Raw genomic sequence first — 11,731 nt, 5'->3', positions numbered from 1 at the left:
CAGGGTGGAGGAGAGGGGCGCAGGGGGCCAGGGCAGGGTGAGAGAGAGGCAGAGGTCAAGATATAGGGAGAGAGACATGAGGGTGGGTAGAGAGGTGGAGAAGAGAGGCAGGGAGAGATGGGAGGAGCACAGGGGTCAGATGGACGTCAGGACAGAAATGAAGGGAGAGAGAGAGGAGAGGACAGGGACAGGGTGACAGTCAAGAGATGAAAGAAAAAGAGACATTAAGTGATAATAATAATAATCGCCATCACTCACTGCTGCTCACGTGTGCCAGGCATCGTTCTAAGTGCTTTCTATATTGCATCTCAATTTAATCCCCACGACAGCCCTGACGCAGGTTACTATTATTATCATCATCATCATCATCATCATCAGCACAGAGAGGTTAAGTAACTTGCCTAAGGACACACAGCCAGGAAGTGGCAGAGCCCGGTTATATGGCACCAAAGTCTGAGCTCTTAACCACTACTCTATACTGCCTTTCGGGTTATGGCCAGTCATAGCAGAGTGGAAGACAGGGAGACAGTGAGAGAGAAACAAAAAGAGGGTGGGCATTCAGGGGAGAAAGATGGATGGGGACAGGGGACAGAGAGAGAGAGAAAGAGAGATGAAGAGAGGGAGATGAAAGAGAGAAGAAACAAGGGGAGAACTAGGTTCCCCTCATCCCTTTACCTCCCTCCAGTACAGGCCCACCTCAGGGCCTTTGAATGGCTGTTCCCTCTGGGTAGCTCATTCTTTCCCCAGACAGCCTGGTGATGGGCCCCTTCCCTTCTCCACTCTCGGCTCCTCTTGCCTGTTTTTTGAGAGACCTTCTATAACCATCCCATTATTTTATTTTTCTTAAGGATGGTTGAAATCATTCTGTGCCGTCCCCCCCCCCACAGCCTCACTAGACTGTGGGCTGTGGGGTCTGTGCCCTGCCTTGTCCACTCTGGAGCCCTCCTCACCCAGAATGGTACCCAGCACATGGCAGGTGATACATCGTAAGGGATGCATTTGTTGGCTAAATAAAGTGTCCTCTCCTCAACTCAGAATATTCAAGAATCACGAGTGAATTGCTTTAGAATCTCAATGGCCTAATAAACCACACTTGCATGTTAATCATGATGATCCCCAACTCTCAAATGGAAGTCCAGTGCGCTCTGGGGATGGATGCCACTCTTAAGCTCTCTCTCCCTCCCTGGGTCTGAATCAGGACAGTAACCACTTTCCCTAAGGCTCAGAGGTCTTGATGGGTTCAGACTGGCTCTTGGGGGAAACTTGGGCATCTTCCCGTATTTACCCACCTACACGGTGCCGGGCTCCTAAGAGGCTCCTGTCCTCCTCCATCTCCTAACAGTGGCCCACTTCAGACTCTTTTGAGCAGGCACTGTGCTGCCCCCTTCTACAGAGAGGTGGAATTCCTTTGTCTAAAATCACCTCGCTTCAGGGCTGGGCCGGGCCTGGGACCCAAGGAACTGGGCCCCAGAGCCACACCTGTAACCACTGTGCCCCCAAACATCACATCCTGAGCCACACCACAGATCTCAAGGAGATTCCAGGGACTGTCAGAGGAATTGACCCCACCAAGGAAAGAGACCTCAGCAAGCCGCTCTGAGTCTCATCCTGGGGTGTGGGCTGTGGCGGGGATGGAGGAGGCCAAAGGGGCCACTGAGAGGAAGTCCTAGGCACTTGGGAAGGCATGCATCTTCAGGGCCAGGTCTGCAACCCAGCCTCGTTTCTATTTCCTTTCTGTCACCCAGAGACCCTAAAAGGACACAGCTCTGGGTTAGAGGGACTCTGGTACCCACATGGGCCTCTCTGGCCTCTCCTGCCAGCCACTAGCCCATGCTCACCTCTGCCGCTGCAGGGAGGAGGTCCTCTCGGGCACGTAGCTGGGTCCCCCATGGTGACTGTCCCCGCTGCCCCCGCTGCCTCCCCGGGCCCAGGGCAGAGCCCCTCCAGCTGCCGAGGAGCCCCCAAACTGTTGGAGCTTGGAGCTGAGTTCACTGATGATGCTGGCTTTTACTGTGGCCAAGGCTGAGGCCTGAGGCTGGGTCAGAGGCCCAGGCAGGGGTGGTGGTGGTGGGCCCGGGCCCTCCTCCCAGGGCAGCAGCTTCCGAGGCAGGGAGGAGGCCGTTGGCAAGGGCACCGGTGGGACTTCTGGCTCTACTGCCACTGAACCCCCAGCTACACTTGCTGTCGAGGGTCCCGAGCAAGCACTCAGGGCCAGCAGCCCATCAGTTCCAGCCCCTGTCACCGAGACGGTGGGGCTGGTAGGGGTGACAGGGTCTCGCAGGCCCCCACTGGGGCCAGGCCGCAACCCTCCACTGGCCCCCAGCGCCCGGCTCCGGAGCTTAGAGGGAGTCATGAGCTGTGGGGGGTACGGTGGGCCAGGAGTCCCGCTCCCCCCGAAGGCCTGGCCGTCCAGGTAGGCCACATAGGTGTCCAGAAGCTCGGGCCCACTGGACACACCGGCCCCACCCCCGCCACCTCCACCACCCCCTGCGCTCCCACCACCTTCAGCAGACAGGCTGCTCAGCGTGGATGCGCTACTGATGGTCTCCAGGGGGTGGTCACTGCTGCTCCGACTGTCCACCTCCTCAATACCAGAATCCGTGCCTGGTGGAGGGTCTGGACCCGGCTGAGGGACTGGGGGAGCCGGTGCTGCTGGGGCCGGAGGGCCTGGTGGAGGGGGGTCTCCAGGAGCTGAAGGAGCCCCCTGGGTCAGTGTGGCCACCTCACTGTCGTAGGACGTCAGGCTCGATGCGGTGGAGTCCAGGGTGGGAGGGGCGGGGGCCACCGCCGGGGGTGGCACCGGGGGTAAGGGAGTGGCGGGGGTGGGAGGGTCCGGCAGCGGGTGCGGAGGCCCAGGCGTGAGAGGCGACTCTGGCTTTTCGAAGCTGTTGGAGAACTCCAAAGGCGGAGGCAGAGGTTCCACAAAAAGGAATTCGCCGTCGTCCACGTCCACCGAAGGAGCGGGCGGCGGCAGGACCAGCAGGGGGAGCCCGTTCTCCTCGCCGCCCCGCGGGGAGGTGGGGGAGGCAGGCACCGAGCGGCGCGGGCTGGGCGGCGGGACTCCGGGCCCGTCTTCCGACGGGGGCCCCCGTCCGCCCGACGCGGTGGCCCTCGGCTGGCAATTCTCGAGGAACCGCACGTGCAGGGGCAGCCTCTCGGGCTCTTCTGGGGCTCCGGACCGCCAGGCCTTGCTCATGGCAGGGTGCGGGGCCGGGGGCTCGGGCCCCAGCTGCAGCAGGAGCGGCCCGACCCCAGGAGCTGTGGGGGGCAGGCGGTGCAGCAGGGAGCGTCGCGCGGCCGGTGGACTGGCCGGGAGGGACTTCTCCTGGCTGCCCAGCCCTGCCCGGTACCCCAGCTCCCGGCGCGCGGGGTCGGGCGGCGAGGCCCCCCAGAGGCGCAGCACTGGCTCGTGGTGGGCGTGGGGCGAGTGGTGGTGCGGGGTGGGCGGCGGGGCCTCGTAGCGCGGCGACGGGGGCCGGGGAGGAGGCTGGGGCGCCCCGCCGCCCTCCGAGGACTCCTTCAGCGCCCGCTCGCGGGCGGCCAGGGCCAGCCCGAGCGGGGAGGCCGGATCCAGGGCCTTGCCGGTCAGCGGGTGGACCAGGGGTCGCGGGGGCAGGAAGCTGGTAAAGGCGCTGCTGCCCCCGCTGCCCCCGTAGGCGCGGCCGCCGGCTCCGTAGCCCCCGTAGCCCGCGCCGCCGCCCGCGCCCGCCGACTCCAGCCGGAGGTAGGGCTCAGCCGAGAACATGCCCTCGTCGATGGATTTGGAGTGGCGCAGCCGCGGCCCCGGGGGCGCCCCTGGGCCCAGCCCGCCGTCGCCGCCGTCCTCATCCCCCGCGTCGGTGGACAGGAAGAGCGTGGAGCGCCGGCGGGCCTCGTTCTGCCAGCCCCCTTCCCTCCGGGCCGCCCCCACCAGGGCCGCTCCGAACTGGCTGGTGAAATCTAGAGTGGCCGGGCCGCTGGGCGAGGCGGGGGTGGGCACGGGCGAGGGAGACGGCGGCACGGGCGACACGGCCGGGGCGGGACTCGGCGAGGAGCCGCCGCCGCTGCCGGCTGCCTCGGGCTGGGTCGGGGGCTCGGCCTCGGTGCTGCTGCCCTGGCTGCTGCGGCCGCTGCTACTGGTGGACGGAGCCTTGATGATGATGGTGGGGATGGGGATGGAGTTTTTCTCGGAGGGCGCGGCCGCGGCTGGCGGCGGCTGCGGGGAGGCGGGGGACGTGGGCGAGGGGGCGGGCGGGAGGCCACCCTTCTGGGGCTCGCCCTCCACTTTGGTCTGCTTGACCAGCGGGCCCTTGCGGCCACGGCCGGAGCGGGCTGGCACGTACATGGCCGCGCTGGCCGCCCTGGGTGGCAGCTGAAAGTAGCGCAGGGCCGGGGCCTGGGTGGAGCTGCTGACCCCGACCCCGCTACCGTGGTGTGAAGGGGACGGGGCTCCAGGGGTCGGGCTGGGCCCGCCGCCCCGCCAGCCTCTCAGGCTCGGCTGGGGCCCCAGAGCCAATCGGGGAGGGGGGTCGTCCGGGGAGCCACCGGTCTCCATCTCTGGGGGGTGAGGGGGGTGGGCGTGGTGGTGGTGGGGCTGGGGGGGTGGGGCGTGGTGGTGGTGGTGGTGGGGCGGGTGGTGGTGGGCAGGGGGGAGGGGGCCACTGTGGTACAGGCTCTTCTCACGGCCCCCCACGCGGGTGTCGGGAAGGGAGGGTCCATCAAAGGACGCGGGGGAGGAGGCGGGGAGGGGTCCACCTGAGCCTGGGTTGAAGGGGCCACCCCGGGGGGAGGGGGTAAGGCGGCCGGAGGTGGAGGGGGCCGGAGGTGTGCTGTAGGGAGGCTCTGGTGGGGACGTCGTGGGTGGTGGGGGGATGTCCTCCGAACCAGGCACAGACAGGCTGCGGCTAAACTTCATGGCTGGGGGTGCTAGGTAGGGTCTATCATCCTCTGCAGCCCCTAGGGAGACAGAGAGGATCCAGGATGGGGCCTAGGGGCAGGAGTCTCCCGCTCCCCTATCCCATAGAAGGCAGCAGTAGTAGGGATGGTGGTGATGATGATGATGATAACGATGACCTAGTATCACATGCTTAAAATTTCAGATATTAGCCCAACCCCTGCAATTAATACAGGTTGTGCACTGCGCAGCAACAAACAGCAGGGGGAGGAAGCGGGCAGGGGGCGAAATTCATCTGAATTTCCTCCTGGAGCCATGAGGGGGCGCCTTTTTCTAATTTGCAGAAAGGCTGTGGTGTGTTGGTGGTGGCTTGGGGTGAGCCAAAGTAGCTTAAGCTGGGAAGGGATCGCAGTGATTATGGGGGTAGTGTGTGCTTCTTTTCATGTATATGCAGGAAGGAAATGCAGTCAGCGCCTCAGACCTGTGATTATACAGGTAGAATGCGCAGGGTGCAGCCAATGTTTAAGAGAAGTGATGGAGAAAGCACTGGGCACACAGCCAGACACAGGCAGACCTCAAAGATGCAAGACTCAGGGAGACTGTGAACACTGGACGCTGGGGAACAGCTGGCTCCAATGGGCAAACCACTGTGGGAAGCTTGGAGGAGTTGGGTCTTTGCCTGCTCATGGACTGTCAGGACTGTCTTTGACCCTCTCACCTGTTTCCCATCCCGCATCTGCCTTCCTCCCAACCTGTTTTCAACTCCCAGTTGTCTAAGGGCCCCATCCTCTCTTCTGAGCACTAATCCTATATCCAGGAATGCAAAAATGTCCTGTTTTGTAGATGCAGAGTCCAAAGCCCAGAGCAGCCACCTGTTCCAGGTCACACAGGAGAGGAGCCAGGATTCACACCGCACTTCCCCAGTTCCAAAGTCTGAGCTCTTTGCCAGACCTGACAGAACGTGGTCACATGTGGAAGTAGAAAACATCTCCAAGCGCCCTTGCTTGACACGTAAATGATCAGCCACCCACCCCATGTCCCTCACATGCACCCTTCCAGGGACATACCGATGGATTTTTGCCGGAGCATAAGCCCAGGTCCCGGAGGCAGGAAAGAAGGACGCTCATAACTTGGCTGGGAGCGGTGGTGGGGATCAAAGCTTGACTTTGGGGCGGCAGTCAGCAGGAGAGAGGAGAGAGCAGAGGAGAGTCAGTCAGGGCATGGAGCCTCCCGGCTGTCCACACAACCACCCCGCATTCCTCTGCCAGAGCTCGACAGGCGGGCGGGGGGGACCTTGGGGAGAAGTGGAAACACATCTAAGTCAGGGCAAAGTTTTTAGTGTGGGCAGGGGGAGAAAGGACGGAGAACAGAGCAGATGAGCAGCCAACCCATGGCGCTACCATCACTAAGCTGCACAGTTCCTGCCGTCACTTCCTGTGCCCATGTCCCCACTGGCGCTCACCTGGAGGGCGGCAGGAACCTCATTCTTCCTACTCCTGCCCCTACTTATCCCCACACCCCTTTCTGGGTTGCTGGTCATACAAAAGTCAAAGGGATGTTTTGAGAAGAAATTCAGGGCACGCAATTGCCCCGCCTGGACTCCTGGAGCAGCATCCCATGTTGGTTAGAAGCAGATCTGAATTCCCAATTCTGTCTGCACGGCCCTCTGAGGGAGGCATTGCTGGGGCCCTGCAGACCCCTCCCCTCGAGCTCCCCTCCTGTGGGCGGCTCCTGCTGGCAGCACTAGAGAATCGCAGGTTCCCCAGGGAGCCAGCTTCTCAGAGCAGTGCCCAGGAGGGACTAGTAAGGCACAGGTACAAGGCAGGTCTGGCTCCCGGGTGCAGCTCACACTCCAGAGCTCCTTGTGGGATCAGGCTGAAGAGAGACTCCAGCGGGGACCAGTCTGCTGGCGTCACTTTCTGAAGGTTCCACCATAGCAAACGGCCAGCACGGGAATCACCATCTTGGGCTCCCATTCCAGATGACCCACGCTAAGACGCCCTCTGTCACCCAGCCCTCGCCTGCATCTCTCACCTGTTCCCTCTGTTCCCAGCACACCCACCTCTTCTGCTCCCCAACACCCCAGCTCTGTCCTGGCCTAGAACTGACAAGTCCTGGCTCTTCTCCCTGCAGCCTGTCCTCCCCCTGGTCTCACCATTCTTTCATCTTTGACTCCTCCACCCCACAGTCCTCTGCCTGGCCCACAGCTGTCTGCCATGTTTCGCTGTCGCGCCTGTCTTCATCTGAAATGACCTAGTTCACTTGCTTGCTCTCTGAACCAGCCTCTAACAAGAAGCTCCCTGAAGGCAGGGCAACCTCTCCCGGCACTCGAGCTACCAGCTCTAGGGCCACAGTACTGCTAGGGGAAGTGTTTTAATGTCTTTTAAAAAGCAGAAGGAACAAAAGGAAGACAGGCCACCAACAGTCGTCCTTTGGTATCCACGGTGATTGGTTTCAGGACCCCAATGGGTACCGGAACCCATGGAAGCTCAAGTCCCTTATCTAAAATGGCACAGTATTTGCATACAACCTAGGTGCATCCTCCTGTATACCTCAAATCATTTCTAGATTATCTGCAAAGCTCTGTAAAGAGTTGCTCTACTAATATTGCTCAGAGGGTAATAAGAAAAACCACATGTTTGGTACAGAGGCCATTTTCCCCCCACATATTTTCAATCTGTAGAATTTGGAAATCGAGGGTACAGAGGGCCAACTGTATTTGCCTTTGTACCCACATAAGCATGGAATATAGGAGGGGCTCACAAAGGCAAAGTTCCCAATGCTCGGGGAAGTAAAATCAGAAATCTGCCTGAGGGCAGCCACGGGCAGCCCTCTCCCCTGCCTGATGCTCCACAAACACGGGTTAAATGAGGGTGACTGACCGAGAACCAGCCAGCCACCTGCCTGCTGGCGCACACTCCCAGCTTCTGCCTGGTGGCCCCAGATGCCTCCCTTCTCCGTTTTTGAGACCACAAGTGCAGAGACAGAAAACTGGATCAGGACAAAGTTCCCGCCTTTGGGACAGGACTCTGGGTGGCCACCAGGCCCCTCCTTTCCCCTTGATCCAGCCTCTGCGTTTCCTGCTTCAGAGCCTTAGCATTTGCCAGCCCCTCTGCCTGGGGCAGCCTTTCCCTGAACTGCTGCTCTGCTTGGGAAGACTCCTCTCCATGCTGGCTGGCTGGCTCTCCTGGGCGCCTATGTAGGCTCAGGGTAGTCACTGACCATTTAGATGTAAATTTCAGTCTCTCCATGGCACAGCTACTGGTGACTACCATGATGGGTGGCACAGATGTGGCACATTTCCATCATCACAGGAAATTCTACTGGACCGCCCTGGTGGCCCTGGTGCAGTAGAGCCCAGACCTCCCTAAGGTCTGGGCCACCCGTCACTGCACTGCCTTCCTGCATTGGTCCTGATTCTGTGTTTGTCTCATTCATTCTACAAATATTTACTGAGCACCTCCTCATGCCAGAGCTGATGCGAATGCTGCAGATGCAGCAAATTCAACAAATGTCCCAGCCACATGAAGGGCAGGCAGACCATAAACAAAATAAGTCAGTAAAATATAATGGGTTGACGAAGGTAAGTGGAAGTGTATGTCACTTCTGGGACATCTCTTTAGCCATAACCCAAGAGGCAGCAAGGTGCCCTTTCTTGCCTTTCTACCCTGCAAAGTTCCTGTTACTTGGAATTGCTGGTGCAACAGCTAGAGCTCCAGCCGCCCTCTTGGGCTCTACAGCTGCTTTGCAGGCAGAAGCAAAGCTAAGATTCTCAGAGGGTAATAAGAAATACGGTTGGTCTCCCTTACCATGAAGGCTGCCACCTTCCTGGGAATCCCTACCCCAGACTTCTCTAACATGAAAGAGACTGAGCATTTACCTTGTCAAACCACGGTGATCTGGAAATTTCTCTCACATACAGCAGAACCCAATTCTGCCCCATCCCACCCTGCACATGTAAGTTCTCTGAAGGAAGTGACTTTACTTGACTGGTTTACTCCTACAACCTCAGATCCTAGCAGTGGGTGCTCAATAAATAGGTATAAAATGCAGAATTGTTTGGAGGCCATACAAGACCCACTGCAAGATGTGAGTGAGCCCTGAGGGCAAAACAGTCCTGTCCTTCTGAACATCCCATCAAACAGTATAGCGCCAGCTCCCACAGGGGAAAAAGGACAGTATCTTCCGAGCACACCCCCACTGTGACCACTTTCCCCTCCTCTGTTCTCCACTGAGTGGTCTCAGCCACCCAAGTCTCTCAACCTTGCTCAAACTTCTTCTCCTGCCAAAGGCCCTGCTTGGTTCCCATCCTTTCCTGCGGCTGTCTGTATCAGGGAGCAGAACCCTGTGAATGGTAAAGGTATTATTCAGAGGTGCAGAGAAAGAGGAGGGGCAGGTGAAGGGGACATCTTTGTGTGAGCCACTGGCCGGCTGCTTTCTACACTGGTCCCCCTAAGCCCTCAAACTCCTGAGCTGGGGTCAATGAGGCTGTTCTGATGATCATGAAAGAGGCTGTGGATCAGAGGGGACAAGGATTTTGTCCTAGATCAGCCGGTGAATGAGGAGAAGATTAAAGAGGTATTGGAGAAAGCAGACCAGGGTGGTGGGAAATGCTAAGATCAAATACAGGTGGAAAGAGAGGGGAGGATGCTGAAGCAGACGTGGGGCTGTGGAGGTGGAAGCAGGGGAGGAGGGCAGGAGGGCAGGAGGGTGGGGAAGTGCCCGGAAGAGCCAGGGGACTAGTGGGGTCGGGGAGATGGGGGTCGGGTGAGAGCAGCTGGGAACTGTTTGGAGTGATGTCCAAGCAGTCAGGGAAACCGATAAGCTTCAGGGTGAGAGCCGAGAGTGTTCCGGGCTGAAGAGGGTGAAGATCAGTGAAAGACCCTTCAAGGTGTTAGAGGAAGGAGAGAAGAAGATATAAGAAGGGTCCGTTTCAGAGGTGTCCGGCGGAGCCATTATACCCTAGGAGGCGTCGGTCTGACAGCCTGCCGGGAGAACTGGCTTCCAGATGCGGCAGCCCACCTCCATCACCAAGCCCAGGGCATCCTCTCCCGCGCAGGGGGGCAGCCAATCAGAGTGCGCCAGCGGCCCGTGACGTCACTGGCTGCCGGGCAAGATCCTCCTTAGAAAGAGTCGGCCCGTGGGTCCAGCTCTCCCGTGGCCTGAGGGAGGGTGCCCCGTGGCAGAGTGTGTGCCCTCCTGCTGGGGCACAGGCTGCCAAGGGGCTGGGAAACTCCTGCTGAGGATACAGCTCCTGAGAGGGCTAAAGGAGGCTGCACCGTGGGAGTGGGAGGGCCCGGGATGAGATGGAGGGGCAGATGGGGGGCAGAGAGAGAGGTAGGGGCAGAGAGAGAGGTGGGGGCTCAGGAGGGCGGGAAAGACTGGGGGACAGGAGGGGAAATGAAATGCAACAGGGAGAAAGAGGGGCCCAGGGGGGCAAGCCTGGTAGGCCTGGAGGCGGGAAGGGCTGGGGCAGTCCCAGGCCACCAGCCCAGAGTGATGAATATAATTAGAGGGAGAACCTAAGTTGAGAGAAAGGCTGAAACTAGCACCCATACAGAGACTGCGGGGACCAGAGAGCAGAGACAGTGGCCAAGGAAGCGAAAACCATGCAGAAGGACAGACAGGCGAACAGCAGATCCCTCGGAGGAGACATGGCCTGGGCCTTGGCCTTGATCTGCCTGGGCTCTGTGCCCCCATTGTAGCCAAGGGTCTCCCTCCCCACCCCTTAGGCTGAGTGTAACAATGTCCTGGGGAATGAAACCTCTCAAGGTCCTAGTGCTGCTTCTAGTACAGACACAGCGGGGTCCACACGAAGGATGAAGAGGGAGAGAAGCAGAGGTGGAGATACAGAGGAGAATAACTCCCAGAAATGCGAGAGGCCAGTGAGATGCAGAAGCCTCCATGTTGGCTGCTGGAGCAGGAAAGATGAGGTTGGCAGGTGGGGTGGAGCAGAGAGGGGCAGAGAGCCCCACATAAGAGGAGGTTTAGAGAGGACCTAGGGACAGATCCAGCGAGTGAGAAAAGAAACAGAGGTTCTACTGGGCAGATGACCACAGGCTCCTGGACTCCTGGACAAGGAGCAACAGGAGGACTCAGAGAAGAAATCAGGTGAACGCCATGAGCTTCACTTCTAGGGGGAGAGAACAGGTGGGCATCTGGTTTCATTACTGGCTGGTGGCTGAGCCCAGCTGGGTGGTCTTTGGAGCTCAGATGGCTAGTTCAAGGCTCAGGATTTTGTCTCTCCTGTAACCAAGTTCACAGTGTGGCCCCCACACTGGAGCTTCAGGGAACTTCCTGGGGGCTCCATGCATTTGCTGAATGAATGAAAGTAAGATTTGCTTTCCCTAATCTGATATTCACTAGTCACAGTGGGGTCTCTCATCAACACCTTGCCATGCTAGAGTTACCCTCCATTAAGCCTCATCAGAATGGGCAAGGTCACTCTGACCCCATGTAACAGAAGAGGAAGTTGAGATGCAGAGAAATGAAGTAATGTGGCCAAAAGTGGCACATGAAGTTAGAAGGATTTAAATGCACATTCACCTAACAGGTGAATTACAGAATTTCTGGGGTCTGCGAACCCTAACCCTAACCCTAACCCTAACCCTAACCTGGGGGAGATTCACAGGGAAGAACATTCAGAGGGAGAGCAGAGGCTGAAATGCCTCTGGAAGGAAAGGAAGCCTGAGGAAAGAAAGGCCACCACGTGCCAGCCCACCAGCAAATCCTGATTGAGTGGGGGAGGGAACATGGGGAGGCCAGGATTGGAGTCCATTGAGGCTGAGACTCTTTTAGCCTCAGAATGGTGAGGCAGTGGTGCTCAACCAGAAGTGGCTTTGCCCAACCGGCAACAAT

General features: G+C 59.0%; 1 protein-coding gene across 1 annotated transcript in view; it reads right to left on the bottom strand.

Annotated features, from left to right (window-relative positions):
* The window catches only part of Shank1 (SH3 and multiple ankyrin repeat domains 1), a 43,648-nt gene that overhangs the window by 737 nt on the left and 31,180 nt on the right, over nucleotides 1–11,731 (bottom strand). Inside the window, exons 23-24 of the mRNA XM_076838124.2 lie at nucleotides 5,941–6,037; nucleotides 1,839–4,935 (exon numbers count right to left, since the gene is read on the bottom strand). Coding sequence (XP_076694239.2) covers nucleotides 1,839–4,935; nucleotides 5,941–6,037 — 3,194 coding nt within the window. The remainder of the gene's footprint in view (nucleotides 1–1,838; nucleotides 4,936–5,940; nucleotides 6,038–11,731) is intronic.

The sequence above is a fragment of the Callospermophilus lateralis genome, chromosome 18 (assembly GCF_048772815.1).
Source record: "Callospermophilus lateralis isolate mCalLat2 chromosome 18, mCalLat2.hap1, whole genome shotgun sequence".
Taxonomy (NCBI): Eukaryota; Metazoa; Chordata; class Mammalia; order Rodentia; family Sciuridae; genus Callospermophilus; species Callospermophilus lateralis.
Note: the sequence above shows the minus strand (reverse complement) of the source record. Positions and strands in the feature narration are given on the sequence as shown.